Below are 24,409 nucleotides of genomic sequence, written 5' to 3' on the forward strand. Positions count from 1 at the left end.
CAGGGCAGATGTTTGTTACTTTTGGTATCTAAGCAAGCAGAGCACACCCAACGGCTCCCCAGGTGAAAGGGGCCTGTAGTGAGGTAAGGGGAGAGTTTTGAGTTGGTTTCTGCTGTTCTGCCACAGAACCTCCTGCAAAGGAGTGGCTTGTGGATCCTCACCAGCAGTCTAGCCTGAGGGAAGCTAGAGTGTTCAGCTATCCAAATTGATATCGTATAGTTTAATTGCATCGGTTGAAAATTGAAAGAACATTTCTTCAGCTCCTGCAGCATGTGACATGTTACTTCAGGCCACAGGGATTCAGAGCTGAATGATAAGATCCCAGCCTTTGGGGCCTGAGGGACTGCTATCCTTTTCTTCTTCCTCTTCCCTACTTTCCTCCATCCTCAAAATACCCTTAATTTTTTATGTTCATACATTTGGGCCTCCAGCGCTGTTAGAGCCATGATCATTCTGTTGCACTCCAGGTCTCCCAGATTAAAATATCCATTTCCCCAGAAATACAATTGAAATACTTTACATACAGGTCCAGCATGTGGTTTGTCTTTAATAAGTGTTTGTTTTCATTATTTGATATTAAATTTAATTCATACAAATGTGTGAAAAGTTCCACTCTGTTGAGGGCAGGGGTCGTGTTTTCTCTTTAAAAGTTCACTTCAAATACTATTTGGTCATGATATTTCTGGTGTAGGCAGCCAGGATGGAAGCTGGGCTGGATAAAGGCCAAATCCTATCTGCTTAGGGAATCAGTTTGCCAGACACGTGAATAGCAGTATCCGCACTCCAGGTACTCCAGGTACCCACATCCTTCTGTGATCTTTGATTCTCTTGTGATGCAGTAAATGTAGCAGTGGAGAGTCTTCCTCCTTTCAAACTGGCATAGAAAATACCTCAGGTATTTGACTACTTTGACACTGGAGGCTTTAGTGTATTTGGTAACTGTGTGCCAGGTTTGTGTCCAATTAGTGAGGTATCTCAGGCCTTCTGTCCTCCACAAAATTTTTAAAAACCCAATCTGTTGCAAAAGGCTTTCCTTAATGACACTTCGGAGTCCCACATGTGGAAATGTCAGTCTCTCCCCTGGCTTCTAATATACAGGGCCTTCTGACCGTGTTCCCAGGGAAGGAGAGTTGATTAGGTAGAGACTTTTCTGGATTTAGTTAATTAATGGCCTACTCCAGCCCCATTTCCTGCTTTCCTGGAGAAACACTCCGCGACTGTACTTACACAGCAAAGTCAGATTTGTTAGTTCTTTTATATGAAACATCAGATGAATAGCTGAAAGGAATCTTTTCCCAACAGCCTCTCCTAAACTCCAGAATGGAATCAGAAGTAGGGCAGTGGACTACTGCATGGACAGGCCTGCCTGTGATCATCTCAGCATCTTGTGGGAGACACGTCAGGCTTGCTGCAGTTGGGTGAGACATCAGAATAGATTCAGGGCTAGTGAGAAGATTCAGCACGCACAGTCAGGAGAGCTAGGGAGCTGAATCTAAAGAAGATAGCTTTGAACCTGTTTCCGTTAACACATGAAAACATCTGCTAAGGTGGATGATATTTTCTTCAGAAATTCTGTCCTTGTGCTTTTTGCAGTTAGGCCCTGGGAATATATATATTCAAATCCTTAGTAATCTAAGTACTCAGAAGTGCATAGAGTATTTTGTGTTTTGAGAGGGGTAGTATAATGGGCAAATGTCAGGATTAGCAGCTGATTTTTTATATCTATAAAATCATATATATAATACAATATATCATATATATAGGATATAATATATGTATATTATACATGTATAATACATAATATATGCTTATCTTATATGTATATGTAATATATACATATATTTTATACATATATAATACATACAAATTATATATATATATCCCTTTCTTTAATCATGCTAGCACTCTGCCTCAGCCTGGCTTCTGTGTTTTACAAGCTGATAGATTATGTCATTTGCCCTCCTGATTTACTAAACCTTATTTGCATAAATACACGCCCACTTATCATAGCCACACCACTGAGGACTTAGTAAAACACAGGTTGTTAGATTCCACCCCTATAATGTCTGATTCTAGGTCTAGAATGGGGCCTAAAAATTTGCTTTTCTAGCCTGTTCCCAAGTGATGCTGATGTTGCTGGTCCAAACACTGCTTTGAGAACCACTGCTCTAGATATTCATTGAGTTTTAGTATTCAGCCAAGAGCAGTTGCATGCAAACAATAACAATGTGAAATCATAACTTAATAGTGGTAGAATGATGAGGTTTAGTTAAGACGAAATACTTTCTGTGACAGAAATACGTGTGTATTTTCCTGACCTCAGTCATGGATACCTCATGAAGACTTACGGGGAACCCCATGTTTGTTTTTAAAATTATGTCACAGAATTAGAGGAGTCTTTTGCTAGAATAGACCTTAAAACCATCTAGCCTAATACAACATCCTTCTTTATGAAAGAAGAGACTGAGACCCCCAAAGATAGATCTAAGTTCCCTTTTTTCTTCTTTAGAGGCAGAGACAGGAGAAGTGATTGGTTAAGTAAAGACTGTGTTAGGGAAGGGAGTTTTTAAGAGGATTAATTCCCCAAATATAAAAGGAACCATTTTAGTATTTTATCAACATTTAGAATGTTTAAATTAAGTTCACCCCAAGTGTTGATTTTAGGCCTTTTGAGCCAAAGGTCTATAGTGATTTTAATACAGTTTTTTCCAGTAGCAGAGATGCTTTGATGGCTTAGTTTCGGGGTCTGCTGCCTAGGTTCTTGGGCAGATGCTAGAGGCAGCCCAACGAAAATGTTGACAAATACCAAGTTTTCAAAGTATTAACTATTGTAATTAGACAAGGAAATTAAACAGCATATAAGAGTTAGAAAAGGAAGAGGTAGGTTATCATTGTCTACAGATCCATGCAAACACTGAAAACCTAATGAAATCAACGAAAATAATATAGCTTAAAAGAATTTAGGGAATTCAGCTGTGTGACATGGCCACAAAAATTTAATAAAGTCACTAGTTACAAAATTAATATTAAAGATCAATAGTTTTGATCTAAACCAACAACACTCAGAAAATATAATGGAAGGACTAAATACCATTTCTAGTAATCACTAAGAAGATTAAATACCTAGAAATAAACTTAACAAGAAATGTGCTGGAGATATATATATATGAAGTAAGCTCTAAAATACTACTGAAAGTTACAAATGGAAAAGTATATCCTATTCTTGACTAGAACTTTTCAGCAGTTTAGGATCATTCTCTCTTAAGCTTATCCGTAAATTTAAAGCATCCTCTATTTACAAAAGAAGCCACAAGAAAGTCCCACAAAGAAGATGACCTGCCGGTTACTAAAAATTTGAGGAGTTTAGGGTAATTAAGATCTTTTGGTACTCTCCTGATTTTGATGGAGCCAATATAGAAAGTCCAGAGTTCTAAAATTGCATTTACGATTACATAAAGAGATGGTTTATATCAGTAGGAAATAGTCATCTGGGGAAAAAAATACAATTGTATTTCTCCCTTGCTCCCTATACTAAAACAAATTCCAGATGGGTCAAAAACTTAAACCTAAAAAAGTAAACTATAAAAAGTAATAGATATTTTAAAAATAATCTTGGAGTGGGAAGAGCTTTTGAAACAGCACAAAAATCAGATTCTGAAAAAGAAAAATATCTATAAATTTGACTACAAATTATAAAAATTTCTGCAAGGCAAACGTTACATATACAAATATACCCCATAAAGTTAGAACAGAAATGATGAAGAAGGAAAAATATTTGCTGGCCATGTAGCAAACAAAAGGCAAATTTCCTTCACATATTAAACACTCTGGCAAATCAAAGAGAACAGGACCAATAACCTAGTAGAAAAATGAATTGGTAAGAGACACGAACAAGCAACTCAGAGGAAGAAATACAAGTGGTTTATAAACGTAGGTAGAGATATTCAAGCTCACTCTTAAGTTCAGACATTCAAAGGAATACCATTTTCCACCTATCAGAATGACAAGGATCCAAAAATTAGATAAATAGGTAGCATAGGCAAGGGTGGGGGGAATATTCACATATATTGTTGGTCAGAGTGGAAGCTGGTACACCCTGTTTGGACCGCAGTTAGATGACATCTTGTCAAAATTTTAAATGAATATACCTTTTTAACTCAGCAATTCCAGTTTGGGTATCTCTCTACAGAGGTACAGGACTTGTGGATATTGTTAAAGGTACTGTACAAAGATATTTCTTCCAACATTATTGGTAATAGTAAGAAGCTGAAAACAGCCTAATTGTTGGTCAAATGAGGATTGACTGATTGGATTACTACAATCATACAAGAGAATTCTGTGCCATCATTAAAAAGAACATTGATGTTTATAGGATAGAATTTCCTCTTAAGTGGAAACAAGCAAGATTTAAAACAGTGTATATGATACTTTCTTTGTATTTTTAAAAACAAGGGGAGAGATAGTTGTGGTATACATTTTACTTAACCCATTATATTTGACTTATTTCAATTTGTAATGAACATTTAAAATACCAGTTGGATACTTTATATTGCCTTTTTTGGACTGTCTTTGAAATTTACCTTATATTTTATGCTTGGAGCACAGTTCAGTTTAGACTAGCCAGATTTCAAGTGCTCAGGAACGTATAGGACTCCTGGCTCATGCACTAAGCCGAGTAGGTACAGAGAGCAAAGAGCACTGGGCTAGAGGTTCAGAAACCCGGGTGGCCCTGCAGCTTATTTCTCTGACAGTGTGCAAGGAGTTTACTTTTGCCTGGGCCTCATTTTTTTTTTCTTTAGATAGAATGTGAAGGATTAGAGTTTTTTAGAACTTTAGTTCCTTCCAACTTTAAAATTTAAGGTTAAAATATAGTATTTCATATTACTTGTCAACATCAAAAATGGAATTGCACTTGGTTTCAGATACACGATTTTCACCAGCACTCCTAAAATTGTGTATTCCTAAGTGAATCACAATTCATATTGTAGGAATTATATTGTTAGTGCTTAGAGTAAGGTTCTTTGTTTATTGGTTTAAAGGAAGAATTTACTAAAGCTACATACATGTTGTAAACCAAGTAGGAATTGGTCAATTCTTTAGGCTTTGTTAATATTTCTAATGGTACATGGAAAACCAGGAAAGAGTAAAAGAGAGAATCACATCAGTAGTATCTAAAGAAAGAGTAAATGTTGAAGGAGAAAAAGTTGAGAGGGAGGGGTTTTTAGTACCCCTGTTTATAAAGTTTATTCTTCAGAAGATAATAATGAGTAGTTCGCTTTGTACAAGAGAGAAACGAGAATCACTCAGACAGTGGAACTCAATTGTAGCCACACACTGGAATCACTTGGGGGAGCTTTTGAAAATCCTGATGCCCATTCTGTACCACTGGGATTTCTTGCAGTGTGGTCCTGAGACCAGCAGCAGCTGTGGTATCTCCTGCGAACCTGTTAGTGATGCATATTCTCAGGCCCCACCCCAAGACCTACTGAGTCAGGAACTCTGGGGTGGCATGCAGCAATCTGTGTTGTAACGTTCCCCTGGTGATTCCACTGTGAAGCCAGAGTGGAGAAGGAGCAAGAAGGATTCAGGGTGGGGAGAACAGCTGGGTTTCATTTTGAATGCTAGTTTTCATCCTCTACCTAGAAAATCCCATGGACAGAGGAGCCTGGTAGGCTACAGTCCATGGGGTCACAAAGTCGGACACAACTGAGTGACTTCACTTTCACTTTCTTTCACTTTTCATCCTGTATCAGCCATGGGGATAGAGTTGGAGATGAAATGCAGTCCGCTGGCTTGGTGTTTGCCATTCCTGATTTGGGGGTTTGGGTGATTTATTGGCAGTATAGACGGTTAGATGTTGCATTTCACAAATGGAAGTCAAGAAGCATCCAATCCAGTTGAGGGGAAAAAAAAGAGAAAGGGGAAAAAACATGGGAACCACAAAAGCCACAGAAACTACAGAAGGTTTGGATAGAAGGGAACAAGTATGTTAATTAAAATGTTGTAAATGAATAAATCCCAGGTAGATTATAGATTATTTCATTTATGTATGTTTCTTAGAAAAGGTTCAAGCACCATAATGATTTTAGGCCCCCTTTATCATCTGTTGTCAAGTCTGTTTGATCAAAAAGCATTGAAAGCTTGTTGAACCCTTTATCATTTGGCATTAAAGGATCCATTTCCTCTTTAACATTTGCACTTTAGGTAGGAATGCACTTAATATAGGTATGGTAAATTCGGAATGAACTAAGCCAGAAATAAAATATTTCCAAGTATAAAGAGGTTGTCACTGACTGAGAAGGAGTTAACATGTCACATTCTTTTGATTTCTACTTCTCGGGAGAAATCACAGTATCTGTAATTTTGGAGGCATATTCTGAAGAACGTTTTATTGTGATCTCTCTAAGCTGAATCTTAGAAATCTGTCTGGGAGTTTTCAGCCCTGACAAAATAAGAATGGACCCATTTTAGTATCAGGTTGGTTTGATTTTTTAAAAGTTAAGAGGATTGTATATGCAGATCATTAGAGGGACTGTTTTCCCTCTGCCTTGTTATCAGCAGATGGAAGAAAGCAGGCTGGGCTGTGTTGAGAGTACATCTGGTCCTTCTTATCTTTTGCGATCTTGGCTGTATAACTTCTGTAAACCCTTTTTATGTATTTTTCTTTTCTCATCCACAAACATTACATTTTATGTAGGAAAGTCAATTTTGATAATTTTCAAAAAGCTCGGTGTTACAGCAGAATTTGTGCCTCTTAGAAAAAACTCCTTACTATAAAGTAGAACCTGCCTTTCATACCTGAATAAAACAATTCTGATATAACTTTCCTAATCCTCACATTTATTACAGAAAAGATGACAATGCTGTTTTCTAGACCATGTTAATGAAAAATGTGATATTCATTTTTGTATTAATTTCCCAGTAGTGAGTTTCTATTTTTAGATTGTTTTGTGAATTGTGCTGTCTGAGTTTAAAGTGGTTTTCAACACATGGGTGTTATTGTCAAACATCTTCCCCAAATACCAAACACATACATTTCAGCAGCTTTTTTGGACAGAAGCACAGTTAATAATTCTTTTATAGAAAATAATATATGTTTTTTTAAAAGTTATTATTATTTTCTCAAATTACGTTCTGGTATTTAAATTCTGAAACTTCATTTCACCGTGTAGACTTACCTTGTATTGCCAAGAGGAAAGAAGTAGCTTTTCTGCAAAGCTAAATAGTTTTTACTTTATTGTCTGCTATGAAACAGCTGCTAATACCAGAAAAATGCCATCTCATCATTGGGCCTGGGGTGTCCAAAAGAGGCAGGAAAAAACTGACTGTAGTTCCCTGTCTGCCCTGGCACTCTGTCCTCGTTTCTCTCCGTTTTCATTGCCATGAAGAGCGGGAGAACAATATTCTGCAATTAAGGATTCCATTAAGTTGAAGAAAAGAGCAAATGGGGGATGTTTGTTCTCCAAGCTGAAAAAATTTGTCTGGGTTGGGGGGATACTGGTAGTGGTATAGAGAGAGGTGGGTGGAGAGACGAAGTCAGGGCTGTTTGTTGAATATACTGTTAAGGACTGTTACCATCCTAATTAATCAAGTTAGAAATTACAGCTGTAGTCGGTTTCCCCCCAATTCTTGTTATCAATTTTCTTCTCTTTTGAGACAAAGCAAATATAAATTTTGTGTTCATTTGTCATTCGTTCTTTGACTTCAGGATCTCTGAAAATAACAATGTAGCACAAAAGCCCAGTATTTACCTAGTTGTAATGTGGGTTGCCATGGTGTTTTGCAAATTATTGCAATTATGTTCACCATGCGAGTCGCCCTTGGTAACTGGCGAAAAAACTGATAATCCTGTTTTGAACAAAAGGTCAAATTGCTGAATAGAAAGTCTTGATTAACTAAAAGATGTACAAAGTGGAATTATTTCCTACCATTCAGAAATAGTTCTTGATCGGGTTTGGGGGAGGGGGTGAGTAAGTACATCTGATTACTGAAGTACAAAGCATTGAAAGGATGTTGTCTTGAGCCTTTCATGTAGTCTTAATGGTGGCTTTTTTGTCAAATTTACCCATTTGCTGCATTGAAAGAGGCAGCTGCATTTAAGCTGGAGAGACGGTGCTTTTTCAAGAGTTCAGTGCATGGAAAGTTCTCAGCAGTATCTGCAGTTTACTAGTAGCCCCTGGTCTATTAAAACTGATGTGCCGCATTTGAGCCCATTGCTCTCAGTACTTGTGAACCCCTCTGGCTGATGATCTAATAAAGTGCTCTTACTGGACAATCTCTGATCAGCTACTTAAAAAGGAGCTTGGGGGAGGGGGCGGCAGAGAGAAGCCTCACAGGCAGTGAGACCTAGTGTATAGGCCAGAAGAGAGCCTCCAGGGACTAAACTGAGAGGTCTGTCACGATGGTAATCTGTGCTTAGGTATTTGCCACGGTGTTGTGGGTTTTGTGCCCTGATTCCCTCTATGCTGTGATCACAATTTTTTTTCTTTCAAAAGAAATCTTAATTTTATTACAAGATGAATAAGAAAAGATTAGACATGTCGGTTTGAAATTTGGAAATCCACTTTTGTGGATTTGCTTGTTCAGTGATGGGCAGTAATAAAATACATGATCCTACATTTATGTAAAAGCAAAAGTTTCCCAGGTTACAGCCGAAGGTCAGATGGATTTCATCTCTTCTGAATCCGGCAGAGCATCTGGGGGAGAATTTGGAGGAGGGGGGGTTTAATGGCCACCTGAAAAATCAATTCTTAAAACTTTTGAGAGTGTGTGAAAGTGGCATGAAAGCAAAGCAAACCTTAACAAGTTTGTGGGTTTACATTCTACATCACCTAGCAACCCCCTGGCTCAGCCAGATCTCTTGTCTACCCTTAGTTCTGTTTACAGACTATTCAAACGGTCCTTCGAAACCATGAAAGATATTCAGTTTCATTAGTACCATTCTCAAGGAGAAAATAATTAAAGTTAAATGAACAAATATTGCCGGGTGATGGTTTGAAGTCCACTCTGATTTTAAGGTGCCCTTTGAGACAATTGCGTATAGTTCAGTTTTAACATACGTTTTCAGTACGCAGGAATACCGCATTAACTCATACCAGTAAATACTAGCTTGCAAACAAACAAACAATAAAATTTACTTTTAGCCAGACTTGAGCAAAGAAAAGAAACTCCGCTAGTAATAAATTTCTAGGCATGCCTTCCTGGTTGAATTTTTTAATCAGCTCCTATCCTGGACATCTGAGCTGATCCATGTGTACACTGAATAAAGACAGGGAAGGGGGTCTGGGGAACAAAGCACCTTTCTTTAAAACTGATTTATTACCTACCTTTGAAGATGCAGCGTCATAAAGGAAAGTATTCAAATCATATTCCGTGGAAGACTTTGTGCATTATAGTGAGTAGCTTAATTTCATATATGCGTCTAATACTAATAATACATGCCCTGCCATTCTGCTTGGAAGCTGCTTATGTGCTTAAATTAACCTATTCTTGAAATATCTGATAGAGTGAAGAAAAATTTTTTTCATATGCCTTTTTATCCCATAAGCCCATTCTCTGAAAATTTCAGAACAACCAAACGCTTATTATAGCTCAAAATATTATTCAGATGTATTAGTGGTTCAGTTATACAGAACACTCTTGGTAAAACTGTCTGTTCCCTCATTAATAATAGTTTTCTGATTATAAAAACAATATGTACTTGTAGACAATTTACAAAATATAGAAACAGAAAAAACTACCTAAAGATAACCATGGATAGCATTTTACAGTATTTCCTTCCAGTCTTTTTTTCTGTGTACATATTGATGAAACTAAGCCTTGAGTTAGTTAACTTTTGAAGCTTGTTAGTATGTGCACATACCTAAGATGATGTTTTTTCAAGAGCGAGGACTTGAAGGTTAAGAGCCATGTTGGAAGTAATGAGCAATTTTTCTTCGCGGCCTCATCACTAAAACATTATGTAAGCATCAGAGTAGCCATTTTCCCATCTCATTCCATTTGATTCTTTCTTTTTTCCTTGTTGAAATAACTATATGCCTTAACTGACACATCCATTTATAACCATTCATGTTGGAAAGTCGGACATTCATCATGGTTGGAATATTACATCCCCAAGTCACTTGTAGCTTCACATAGGGAGAAAAGAGTGTTTTATGAAAAAATTTGTAATACAATAGAGATTAATGGAATGTGGAGAGGAAAATGCTTTCAATTTCTCTTGTAAAGTGAAAGCAGGGCAGCGCGGAAATCTTGTGTTCTTACTATTTGTATTTTGTTAGATCTCTAACATCCACAGTACATGGCTGGGTTGCATGAGCTCTTTGTGCTTTGTTGACAGTTGACAGACAAAGCAAAATTATTCCTGAAGCAAGGTACTGTGTACTTAGTTGTGACCTATTATAGCCTAAGAATGTAGCTTGCTTTTGAGTTGGATAAATAGAGCATTTTATAGAATAGACTTGAATATACTAAGAGAGATTTTAGCTGCCCGTACAGAAAGATACATGTCCTCCATTGAACTTTTTTCCCCCAAAATGTAATTTTCCGCATAAAGTCATTTTAAGTATATTTTCCCTGGTTGCTTGCACGGAGACGATTTTAACTGTTCTAGTATTGTCCTACAGTGGTAAAATAAAATGCTGGTAATTGTTGGCTTTCTCTGCTCACAGCATAGCAGAAGAAGATGGCTTCCATAGGGCTCTCTAATGTGCCTCAGGTACATCTTCTGATGCTCATCCTCTGATTGCAAATTAAAATAACAAGACTATGGTATTGGATTTGATACGAGGCAAAGCAGAACAACTTGCTAATTTATCATGTAATATACAATTGCTGAAGTTGGAATTTGTCCACTTGTAGTGCTATTCTATGTGTCTAAATGAGGAGCACTGTTTGCATCCAACCTATCATAACACTTTGGGAGTGCTCCATTATCCTTTCAGCAAACTGATGGCAGAGTCTGGTCCTTGCACAAATGATAAGATCAATAAGTTTCAAATAACTTGGATGAAATGACATGTGACTGTTCACTTAAAGAGATGCCTTACTTTAAAAATCAATTTTAATAATATTTAAAATTCTTACATTGACCGATGAAGCATTTTCTACTTCTCTTTTGTTTGATAATTTTGTTTAAAAATATTTTTGTATTAACTTTGGTGAATAGTTAGTGTATGTGTATATTTTTCCTTATTTGCTCCTTCATCTCCTACTCTGGCACCTCTCTGAGACTTAATAATCACTCTGATGTGCCAGGATGCTGCAGTGTAGAAGATTTAACTTTAAAATTATGTTCATGTTAAAACTTCCCCTAGAGATCTTAGGAAAATTCTCTCCCAGTTTTGGGTGCAAATGTGGGTCAGAAAGCAATTTGTTTTTTGATATTTCTGGAAATCCTAAATCATAACATGTCATTCTTCAAAAGCAGCTGTGGGCCCATACTGTGCACTGTCTATAAGAAGACCCATTTTACACTGGGAATAATTCTGTGACAGAAAAATGTGACTGTAAGGGAACTCCAGAACATTTATAAATGGTTTTGGGTGAAAAGAGTGTCTGGTGTTCTCAAAGTGCATATAGTTTGGGGAGAGGAGCAGTTAACAGCCATTATAGAAAAATAGTAATGATATGATAAACTCTGTAAGAGCATGCATTCTGGCAGACCTCACCCTGTGGCCCTGTCACTGCACTCCTGGAGAGCCATTACAGTTTAAAGAAATCATACGTCACTGCAGTAGTGTTCTGTTGTCTCTTGAATCTATGTGAATCCCTAAATAAAGTACTTTCCTTACTGTCTATTCTGTCATTTATAACTTCAAATCCAGTATAGTTTTATTAGGAAAAACAGAAATTTTACTTGTGTTGATGGCATCAGTTCAGTTCAGTTCAGTTGCTCAGTCGTGTCCAACTCTTTGCGACCCCATGAATCACAGCACACCAGGCCTCCCTGTCCATCACCAACTCCTGGAGTTCACTCAAACTCATGTCCATTGAGTCGGTGATGCCATCCAGCCATCTCATTCTCTGTTGGCATAGTTGTACTATTTGCAATCAAGTTGAGAAGCAGCTCTGCCTAATCTTACCAGTTATCCCTCTTTGTTGTTCTCCATTTGGGGATAACATCAGGTGGAAACTGACGAGGTTCTTTCCTGGTTAGAATAGTGAGTTGTCAGCTATAAGTACAGCACTGACGTCCCCCAGTACTGGAGGCATATGGAGAATAACAATAGTTGACACTTACTGAACATTTATGTGGGCTTTCTTATTTGGTCCTCTGAGCAACTCTAATAGGGTACACATTATTACCTCAGGTATCATAGATGAGGGAACTGAGGCTTAGAGAGCAATTTGTCCCCTTTATACAAAATCACCTATTAATAAGTGGGAGGGGAGAGACCACGCTCAAGTGTGCTTTTTCATACCTGTTCGGTTTTCTTCGTTGAGTGTAAACATTTGTGCTAGAGACGGGTAAGACACTACCATATCCAAAACAAGTCATTCCCCAAAGACCTGACCATCCAGTTAGGAAGTAAGATAAGATGGTTCCAAGACAGTGCACAGCAGGGTCTGTTCAGTGGCTGCTGGACTAGAAGAAGAAGTCCCTGAGGGTTGGGGAAATTTTACAGGTGAGGAATGTAAGTGATGCTCAGTGAATGGGCATTTTAGGCAGAGGTTCTGTGGCATGAACAGGAACAGGGAGTTGGCAATAGGCAAAAAGTGATGATGACAGAAAACCAGCACTATGGGACAAATAGTGAGAAAGGAGAATTGGGACCAAAGCGTGGTATAGGAAGGTATACAATTGGAGGATGGGAGTAGAGAGGTCTTGGAAAGCTATACTTGGAAAGGCTGTGCATTGGATGTGGGAGAGTACGGAGTCAGGGAAACCTGGCACAGGCTACCACAGTAGATCATCTTTGAGGTCTGGGTTCTAGTGCAGTTGGTGATAATGGGACTATGAAGCCAATGGACAGATTTGGTGACTGACTAGAAATGGGTGAAGGACCTCATGTATTTGATTAAAGAGTATGAAAGGGAAAGGGAGGTCGCTCAGTCATGTCCGACTCTCTGCGACCCCATGCACTATAGTCTACCCGGCTCCTCCATCCATGGGATTCTCCAGGCAAGAGTACTGGAGTGGGTTGCCATTTCCTTCTCCAGGGTACTTCCCGACCCAGGGATTGAACCTGGGTCTCCTGCACTGTAGGCAGATGTTTTACTGTCTGAGCCACCAGGGGAGTATGAAAACTACTGTAAATTTTTTTTCTTCTGTGACTTTAGACCCCTGTTATTTTCCGTAAACCTGATCCTGTGCATTTTTTATTTTATTGCTTCTATTCATTTATTTTCTTCAAAAGATAGTTTTGAATGCCTCTTATGCACCACATTTCCGGGTGTGGGTGATTTCTGTGTGTGCATCCTTCTAAAAATAGAGATGTACACAAATTAATAGCAATTTGTGTTTAAGGTGAAACTGTTAGGAATGCCTCAGTTACAAGTGGAAATCGATCCCTTTTTAGCATGTGAAGATAGAAACCATTTTTGTTGACACCTCAGAAATATAGTTTAGCAATCAGAGCCAATCAGCATTTAATACAGTTTCATACACAATGACTTCAAGGCATTAGTGATGCTGAGACTAAAGCAACAGGTGATAAGAGTTTTGCATGTTTTGGTAAAGGTTTGTTTTGCCGTTGGACAGGCTGGCTTCACCTCTTCTGAACCCTCTACTTATAAACATGGTTAAAGTAGCCATCTGAAAACTTAATGACCCTATTCTTCTTGGTTATGACAATTTGGCATTTACACATGGTATTGCATAATAAGATGACATATTTGGATGGCAGACATCCTCAGAGTGGTTCTGGGTTTTTTTTTTAAAGCCAAACCTTTTTCTAGGTTGGACTTTCAAAAAGCTACACATTATTAAATTTTCTTTTTCCTTCACTGACTTGGCAATGTACCTTTGGGCTGCATGTTATTTCCCAACATGGGAAATGAAAATAAGTTTTTTTTGCCCTTGAGCTACTTCGAAGAGATTTTATACAACATTGGTATTTTCTTTTACTTATATCACCTATGGGAGGCAAAATACACTGTGAGATATTGTAATATTTGCTTCATCATGGAATATTTTCAAAAATCTGACCTGTTTATTTATAACAGCTCAAATGTTCCTTGAAGGGTATATTTAGCTCAGTCAGTCAATATTTGCTGGGGGAACAAAGGGTTAACCAAATGTACTTGACAAAACTGAATGGAAGCAAAGCATATATTAAATATAATTGGGGCCTCTTTTCCCCATTAGAGAGTTTTATTTAAAATGCACCATGACCAAAAGCTTAATTATTAAAATAAAACAATAGGCATAAAGAGTTACAGGTTTCTAATATTTTTTTTCAGCCCCAGTTCCCTTCACACAGTTATCAGCATGTTTAATTTCCATGCATAATAGCACTAGTTATTGTTGTCATTTGTAAAGGGAGATTAACAGATAGTAAGTACAAACAAACCCAAATAAGTACTGAATAGAGAGGTGACAAAGAAGAAAAGACCTTCCTAATGTTAATTATAACTGGTAGGAAGTCTAGACAAATTATATTATCTGTTTTCTGTATGATTTGAAAGGACATTTAGTTTGTAACTCTGTCAGAGATAGAGTTGGGTGTTTGCTTTAGAAACAGGTGAGGTGACAATTTAGCATCTCCCTGGATGGCAGCTCACCTGGTGAGTCATGAAGTTGTGGTAAATTGATGAAATCAAGTTTCAAAAGCACCTGAAAAGAACTGTAGCTTTTTGAACATTGTATTTAAAAAATTAAAAAATAATTTTAACTCTGGGTTGTATTCTGGTACTCAATACTTTATTGTCTCAAAACATGATAATTGACTTACCTGCTTGCTTTTTAAAAATTTTTGTTAAGAATTGAATGAATTACAACTGTGGTTGTGACTATTAACTGATAAATGTTCCCAAGTGTGTAAAGTCTCAGGTAGCAAATGTAGTGTCAGAAATCCAAATAAATGATGAATGGGTGGTTCATTCTTGTATTTTTCATACATCGTTTCCCTTGAATGCTACTGTTTCCTTTATTAATATGCATTTAGGCCCAAACCCATGTATGGTACTTCCAGAAACAACTAGTCTCACCTTTTGTTTTATAAGCTACATTTAAAATGTACTACCAGCTGTTGCTGTCAATCCCATTATCCCTCTGTCTCCCCCATGCCTGGAACATGCTAAACCAAAGTATATTTTTTCTTTAATTCTGGGGGACCATCATTTTGAGCTGCACTCTTAACGGCTTTTTTGGCTGGAACAAATACATGTTATTTGTAAAGACATCTGAGTTTTAGAACTCTTAAAATGTATCCTCAGATCACGAAAATTGGTAATAGGCCCTAGGAATTGAAAGAGTTGCCTATGACTAAGAACCACTGATTCTCTTTTCTAGTTCAGGGTCTTTTGCTATGGTAGTAACTGTATGTCTCAGATTGGTAGAATCCACACGACTCAATCTCTTCTCTGTGTTATTTTAGTTGGTACTGTGCAACGTGGTTCTTAAAACATACCATAGCGAATTGCTATTTTGTTTTTGTGTATGTGGATCTTGCTTTCCTATTTAGATTATGACTTCCTGAAACTGTATACCTGGGGACTCTTTGCCTATTCCCCACAGTATTTAATACAATTCTGGGCATATATTAAAGGTTTCATAAGGATTCCTTGAGACACTCTACCTGAAAAGTTGATGTTCCTACTGAAGGTAGGAGTGAAGTATATTCTGAATGTATTGTCTAGATGAATTTTATATTCTTCAAAGGCAGCATATTTTCTTTGAGTCAGAAAGTTCTACAGTGTACTTTCTCTGGTGTGAAAGCCGTAACTGGAGCTGGAAGACTGATTCTGGGCACTTTCCCTTGAGTTTGGTTGTAGCTACTTCCAAGAAGCTTGAGGTCATTCAGCAGAACACTGAGTCGGGATATCCTGCAGCTTTGGATTAATGCCACATGACAACTTTAATAAGTGATAGATGAAAGCCCCTAAAGTAATTAAGCAATATTTGTGTATGTAGTGCTCTTATCTGGGGAGAAAAGGCGTTGGCCTTTTCTGAAACTGAGGTTGCTCAGTTTCGAAACAGGGAGTATGGTTAAACACATCATTGGTCCTTTTCTTCATCGTATCACAATCATATCACACATCATTCTCTCTGGCCTTCACTCTTGTGCACATTTTCTCTCTGCCTAGTTGTCTTCCCTGCCTCCTCCACCTGCTAAACCTCTGCTTACTCCTGAAGACCAGTTCAGAAGTTCCCACTTCACCAAATACTCCAACTCCCAAATGCAGTTGGGTCCCTACTCACAGCTCCCCAGGTAGGGACCCCATGAGACAAGGGAACATACCTTGTTGACCTTTATCCCCTAGTGTTTCACCCTCGTTTGCCTTAGGGCTCTCATGTCTAATACATGTAGCCCTAAAGCCCACGGGCCCTGGTGCCTTCATAAGAACACCAGAGCTTTGCTCAACCCCACATGTGAAGTCTTGAAGAATTCTGTGTTTAACAGTTAAGTTTTATAGCAAACATAGTGGTCATTTAAGTTAACAGGTATGTTGTTACCACATTGTATGAGAAAATTTAAACAAGGACTGTGAGAGAAAGTACCCAAAGAAAGAAAGTGAGAGAAGAGGAGGGTTTTAAGGTCCAGGGAAGTGGGCAATGGCTATTTGAAACTGGAAAAGAGTGGTCGGTTGAAGTTGTCCTTGAAAACATTGCAGCCAATTTTATGCCTCCAGGGAACATGCATAAAAGAATCTGTTTTCCATAAAAAGGAGATAATTGCTTACATTTATAAGTGTTTCTTTTATGTCAAAGATAGTTGTAGACACTTTAAATGTATCCCATCATTACAACAAACCTATAAAGAAAGTGTTGTTATTGTGCCCATTCTATAGAGAAGGAAACTGATCAGAGCAATTAAGTAGTCAGCTGTTGGGAAAGTCATTCATTTCTACTCAGTATATTCTTTACTTTGGTAATGGCCTTTACTACTGAAATAAAACCCATCAGTTTACATTCTGCATGTAATCATATGAGTTTTTATTGGGAGGTTTTGATATATTAGGTGGCAAGAGGATTTCTTTTAAGTAAAGAAACTAATGTCTCATGTTATCTTTTCTTTTTTCCAAACTTTATGGGTTTCCTAATTTTTATTTTTGGCACATAGATCAAATTAACATGACAGGAAAGAAGGGTAGGGAGCTATTTCAGAATCTATTGGATGACATGAATCTACCTTGATCACAGTAAGTCTTATCTTGATCACGAAAGGGGTTTTATTTGTATTGGTTGATGGTGGTGATACGACTGAAGCATTCTGTTTGTCTCTCCAGGGCTGGTTGATTTGTGAAGAGCCCACATGTCGAAATCGAACTAGGCACCTTCCCCTTCAGTTCTCCCGAAATGGACCCCTTTGCCAAGTCTGCATGAAAGCTACACTTCGACTAGAGGTAATGGTCGCCTCGTGCTCAACAACTGTATGTGGCGGGGCATGGGGATGTTAGCTTGAACCTTAGTTCTGGGAAGTAGATATTTGGTATATGCCCTGTGGTGACACCCTACTACCGCACACATATATTTAAGAAAATATCCAGACTTCAAAAAGATACATGCTTTAATTTTCACATTTTGAACAGTATATATTTATATCTAAAAGAGAAACTGATTAGTTCTCGTATGGGTTACTCAGATGTCTTTGATTACCACTTTTTAATTACAGAGAAGAGATAACTTTTGTCGAAGCTGCTGTTACCTTCAGACTAGATCAGAACCCCTTTTGCAAAGGCCAAAAACCCTCCCAAACCTGTACCATAAAGGGCTTATTTGATTTTTATGGAGTTCATTGTTTCTGAGTAGCAGCACAGAGGGGTAGTGCTCAAACCTTTTCTCACCTCAGTACATAGACTCCCATCTGGTGAGCATGCAGTCTGGAAGCACTTCCCTGGTAATTAAGATGCCGTCCCTCTGTCACCCACTGTGAACATCATGGACCTAAGCAGCATTTGCTACACTGTGGGGAGATGGGTATTTGAAGGTCTTCCAGGCAAAGTGGGTTTTGTGAACAAGTAATTTGAGCCAACTCTGAGTTAGTCAAGGTTAAACAGGACTTACTGTAGACTGTCACAGAACCTGTAAAATGATAAGGTGCAGTCTATTTCACAAATACAGGACTGTTATGTGCCTCACTTTACAAATTTTTCTGGTCCAAGGATTTATAATGATCTGGGTGAGAAGAGTGAGAATAGGAAGCTTGTTACTTATTTACTTATTTTTAAACTCATAGACCAGTTTTAACCAAATTTTGGCTTTAGATCTTTTTACTGAAAAGAGTTGATACACAGGCTGCTGCTGCTGCTGCTAAGTCACTTCAGTCGTGTCCGACTGTGCGACCCCATAGACGGCAGCCCACCAGGCTCCCCCATCCCTGGGATTCTCCAGGCAAGAACACTGGAGTGGGTTGCCATTTCCTTCTCCAATGTGTGAAAGTGAAAAGTGAAAGTGAAGTCACTCAGTCATGTCTGACTTGTAGCGACCCCATGGACTGTAGCCTACCAGGCTCCTCCGTCTATGGGATTTTCTAGGCAAGAGTACCGGAGTGGCTTGCCATTGCCTTCTCCGGATACACAGGCTAGTTTTAGGAAAATATTTTAATATATCACTTAGCAGAATTTAACAAGAATTACAAGTGGCTGCCACCATTGTATATTCCCTTGTTCTTATGCATTTCCATAGGTATTTTTATGTGGTTTCAGTCATAATGAAGATATGCTTTTATATCATGTTTATCTTTTGTTGAGCATCTGTCTCTGTTGCTATTTAATTTTCAGTACTAAACTTTTAAACAGAAATTTAACCATTCCTTTCATTGGAAAATTTAGGCTACTTTTACTACCCCTTTACTAGAAAATTGTGATGAATGTTTTCCTGCTTAAATTATTCATTATTTGAAATATTTATCAGCAGTACACATCCAAGTGCGTAAATTTAATGTAGACATGATTCACATTGCCATAGTGCTTTCTAAATGGATTATCCCAACTTAGGTGCCAGTTTTACCACTACCTTTGCAGCATTTATACATTATCATTAATTTATTTTTAATTAATTTGATAGGTATAAAATGTTCCTTGACTTATTTTTAGTATGTCTTTGCTAATTAGCAAAGTAGATGGTAGATTTTTTAAAAAATGTGGAGCACATAAGTGAGAATTAGTTGTTGTAGCGAATTCTTTTTACATCAGTCTCATCCTATGACTTGCATCAGCAGGTGCAGAAAGAGAACAAAAGTATATATATTTAGTGTGAGTCATCAATCCAGTTGTAGACTCCAGGGGAATCACCTTGCTTCATGAACTGATGCTGCCTTTGAGATTTTTTAAACATCTAGCTCATCAAATCATGTTCAATGAAAACTGAATTACTTCTTAGAAAGTCAGCCAATCTTAGGATTCCATTCTTGGTGACAGAAAGTACAAGGAAAATGTACAACTAGTAGATCGGTAACTTTCCAGTAAGTGCTGATGATGTTATTGGTAGTGGTTTAATACATCACGTTATCTTTTATCATATATGATCCTTTTTTAAATGAGTGAACCAACATACACATTTTGGAGTATTTTTTCCCTTCATTTTCTTGTCCTCAAAATGGAAGCATGTTAGGCAGGCATTTACCAACTACTCAGGGGCATTTAGCTCCTCAAGTCATGTTGCTGCTCAGAACATGACCCCCTGGAATAACGAGGTTCATAGCATCCTGGTTGGTGATCTTGCCCTTTGCCATTCCTTGCAGGGACCTTAACAGTGGGACTGAGCCTACTCCTCTTAGTTCATTTTCAGTTACTAGTGATGAGTAGGAAATCTCTTAATTCTGTTTATGATGTTCCTGGGCTTTCCTAATAGGAAGAAAAAGCCATATCTTTTTAGAGATCATTCTAAAGTGTCTCCAGAATCAGTGATGCCATGGGCAAGATCATTGTAATTACCATAGGGTTTTCCAGAGGATCTATTTTGCAGGATTATGCTTATCTGGTTCTTAAGTTCTGGGTTACTGTTTGTCAGTCATACATTACCTTCATTTAATAAATAATTTATTGAACACCTACTATACCCTAGGCACTTTGCTAAGGACTAGGGACATAGCAACGAACAGGACATTTCCTTATTTATAAAGCTAGTTTAGGATTGCATTACATGGATTATATAAAATCAATATCTGTGGGCAGAATTAGGCATTTGTAAATATCTATATGGGCATAAATATTAGACTTTCCTAATGCTTAACTAGTGGGGACTTTAAATACATTGTCAAGTTTGATGGTATAGTATTTACCTCTTACTGTGCCAATCTGATCCTCACATAATAAATCTACTCTCATTTAGTCCTGTGTTGTAGTTGGCTTGAGTACTTTCCAGAATTGACTTGGGATTTGAGAGCTGGCTCTTCTGGCTCCTCTTGCCAGAGTTATGAGAAAGAAAGCTGGGACGGTTTTGTTCCCAGGGTTTTAGACATGTCTCTCTTAGATACCTTAAAAAAAGAACAGAAATAAAGAAATCAGTTAAGATTTTTCGGATTCATGGCAATTTAACAGTATACAAATTTCTGATTATTAGAAATACACTCTCTGGGCATTTTCTGCACATAGGAAGTACAAATAAATACAGGAATGAAAACTCCACTGTATGTGTAAGTTCCTGAGTGAATAGAACCTTTTTTTCACAGTGATGATAGAGATAAGACTTATCCAAGTTAGTGAATAATTCTCTTAATATATATTTATTTTAAGAATGTGGTTTTTTGACTTATTAAGGTGGTCAAGTCTGTATGGCTGTGATCCGAACACACAGGTGATCCTGTATTACATAATTAGCCAAAAATAAAGCATTAGTTTGGTTTTGTTTTCTAATTAGAACTGAAATTCAAACCAACTTAAACTTTTTCTCATTAACATTGCCATTCTTGATGTGGAGATGAGAAAATATCTACATGTGACCCACTTGCTACTCCTGGCCGGGAGTGGGGGAGGTAGGAGCACTGTGGCAGAGTTTGGTTTATTCAACTGAATTTCTTAAAGGCCTCTTATGAGGAAAGCACTAAAATGACTTCCAGTCCTACTGTGGGACACCCCTAGTGTTTCTCACATTATCCTTAATTGTAGAGTTGTTAAATTTTTTGTAACAGAACGTTTGTACCATGCAGGACTCTTGCCTTCATGGGAGAGGGGAAATACTGAACTCATGATCATTGTATGTTGCAATTTCATTATGTCTGTGGCTGATGGATTATTGATTTAAAAAATAAGTTAGAGACAGTGTGAATGTTGCCAGGCTATGTGGGACAATGTCTTGTTTCTGTGTAAGATGAAAACAGTTGTGGTCTCTTAAGGAAGTAATCATAAGCTATACAGGAAGAGAAACTTGGGACTATGATGGACAGTCTCAAACAGCTGTACTGAGTCATTGGTTACCCTCCAGTAGACAATGGGCTTTTATCATGAAGGACCCTTTGGAATTCTCTGCTCTGATTTTCCTGTGCTTGGTTTTTTTTTTTTTTATTATTTCATTAGTTTTTTTTTAAATTTATTTATTTTAATTGGAGACTAATTACTTTACATTATTGTATTGGTTTTGTCATACATTGACATGAATCTGCCCCGATGCAGAGTTTTGGGCTTCTCTGGCGGCTCAGATGGTAAAGAATCTGCCTGCAATGTAGGAGATCCAGGTTCGATCCCTGGGTTAGGAATATCTCCTAGAGAAGGGAATGCCTACCCACTCCAGTATTCTTGCCTGGAAAATTCCATGAACTGTGGAGCCTGGTGGGCTACAGTCCATGGGGTTGCAAAAGTTGGACATGACTGATTGACTAACACTTTTTGCTAAATTCTCCATACAGCTTTGCTACCATGAAGCAGATACTAGCCTTCCTTTCAGTATAGTATTTTTCTATTTTAAAAAAAGAATTATTGAGATGAAATTCACATGATAGAATTAACCATCTTAAAGTGAATAATATAGTGGCATTTAGTGCATCCACAGTATTAAGTGATCACCACCTCTGTCTAGTTCCAAAGCATTTTCATCCCCCCCCCCAAAAAAAAACCCTGTATTTGTTAGGCAGTCCATTCCTTCCCCTTCTTTTGGCTACTGGAAACAACTAATCTGCTTTCTGTCTCTATGGATTTACCTAGGTTGGATATTTCATATAAATGAAACCATACACTATATGACTTTCTGTACCTGGCTTTTTTCACTTAGCATAATGTTTCTGAGTTTAATCCAAGTTGTAACCTGTGTCAGTACTTCATTACTTTTTATGGCCAAATAATAGTTCATTGAGTAGATATACCACAATGTATTTATCCATTTATCTGTTCATGAACATTTGAGTTGCTTCTTTCAATATGCTTTTGAAGTTTATTTTATTTTCATTACTTAGATCTTGTGTTCGGTCTCAATTTACGTCCTATGCTTCCCTTGTTGGTCCTAGTTTAGCTGAATGGTGCTATACAAGGCTAGACTGATCCTTCCTTTGTTCCTGCTTTCAGTAAGCACCTACTCTTTGCCTGTTTTCTGAGAACCTTTTAGGTACTTGAAGGTAGCTATCTTCCTAAGTTTTTCCCTGCTAGGCCAAGTATCTCTAGGTCTTCAACCATTTCTCTAGTGCTTTGCTTTCAGAATAATGATCCTAGTCCAGGGTTTATGTCCTGATAAAATGATTAGCCCCAAATTGCATGCAGCTCTTGGATATCTCTCATTAGCACTAGTATGGAGCAGAATAAACCTGCCACTACCAGCTTTTTCTAGGTAGTAAATTTCTGTGAAGTCTTTTTAGGGTTGCATTAACTTTCTTGACATCCATATTCACAGCATTGATTCATTTTACACGTTCTGTGTACTCAAATACATACTTTCTTGGCACATACAATTGCTAAGCCATGCCTTATCAGGTTTTCTGAGATGCAAATGGTTTATTTTTACCTAATGTAAGACTCCATTAGTACTGTATTAGTTTCCTAGGGATGCTATAATGAAGTACCTCAAACTGAGTGGCTTAAAACAACAGAAATTTCCTATTTCACGGTTCTGAAGGCTAGCTAGAAGTCTGATATCCAGGCATCATAGGGGACTCTCTCCCTCTCTGAAACCTGTAGAGGAGGATCATTCCTTGCCTCTTCTAGCTTCTGGTAATCCCTGGCATTCTTTTGCCTGCAGATGCATCACCGCAGTCTCTGCTGTCATAGTTGTGTCTCTTTTCTTCTTCTTATAGGGATATAGTCATGCTGGATTAGGGCCCACTATATGATTATCTGCCAAGATCTTATTTCCAAATAAGGCCACATGCACAGGTGCATAGATAGGAAATGGCTGAACTGAGGGAAATGGAAACCAAAAGTAACAGTGGCTTAAACAGGATAGACATTTAATTTGACAGTGTCATCAACAGTGACCCTCAAGGTCACATTGTGGTCCAAGGTGACTGCACAAGCTCCTTCAAGGCATCACAGAGTACAGGACACAGAAAAGGCTGAAGAGTCCAAAGATTGCACTTCCCAGCCAAGTCAGTTCTTTTGGCAGCCTTCTCAGAACTCCCAGCCAACACTCCTTACCTTTCATGAGCCAGAAATTAGTCACATGGATATAATAGCTTATTTTGTTACTAAAAAGAGAAAAAGAGTAGACTGGGTATTGGGAGCCAACCAGCACTCTCTGTGGCAGAGACCTTCCAGTGAACCCTGTGAAATCTCCCTTTGCTGTGCTCAACCCATCACTGTCCCATTGTGGATAACTTGGATCCTGGTTCTGCCGTGTGCCCAGTCTTTTGGCTTCTACATATCTGATGCTGTGATTAGCCTACCCTTTTTAATCTTCTCCAAAATATTGATTAAAATGAAGTACATTTCTGCCCATTCCAGTGGCTCAATGCCTCCTTCCAAGTGGACGCTGCTCCATTCTAATCAGCACCCTTTGTGGAGGATTGTTCTACCAGTTGCCTCTAGCTTATCTTTCTCTGCAATGGGTTTCTCCCAAGGGGAAAACCACAGCGTTACTGAACCAGATGCTGATGGTCGTGTGGTTTCATAACTATCTTGGCCCCTGGAATGAGAAATCATACAGTCGATCCCTTCAATATTCTGGCATTCTAAGCAGCATAGTTATAAGAATGTGCTTGCAGTGTACTCGTTCTGTGCCCCTAGAAGCCAATTGCTTAAGGAGAGGGTATTTCAGATATTTCTTTTAAAATATGATTTCAATAATTGGCTGGGAGAGAGTAAGACCCCATGTAATGATCCTGGCCCAAGACACCTAACTGAGGGAGTGATGAGACAGGAATGTGATATGATTTGCTGATAC

At 38.1% G+C, this 24,409-nt stretch overlaps 1 protein-coding gene across 6 annotated transcripts in view; it reads left to right on the forward strand.

Moving 5' to 3' along the window:
- The window catches only part of POLA1 (DNA polymerase alpha 1, catalytic subunit), a 298,535-nt gene that overhangs the window by 170,259 nt on the left and 103,867 nt on the right, over nucleotides 1-24,409 (forward strand). For all 6 annotated transcript variants that reach the window (XM_088834553.1, XM_088834552.1, XM_088834555.1 and 3 more), the window contains one exon: nucleotides 17,392-17,508. In XM_088834553.1, coding sequence (XP_088690679.1) covers nucleotides 17,392-17,508 — 117 coding nt within the window. The remainder of the gene's footprint in view (nucleotides 1-17,391; nucleotides 17,509-24,409) is intronic.

Source organism: Moschus berezovskii, chromosome Y (genome assembly GCF_049115385.1).
Source record: "Moschus berezovskii isolate FMDL1 chromosome Y, NW_MosBer_1.0, whole genome shotgun sequence".
Lineage (NCBI taxonomy): Eukaryota > Metazoa > Chordata > Mammalia > Artiodactyla > Moschidae > Moschus > Moschus berezovskii.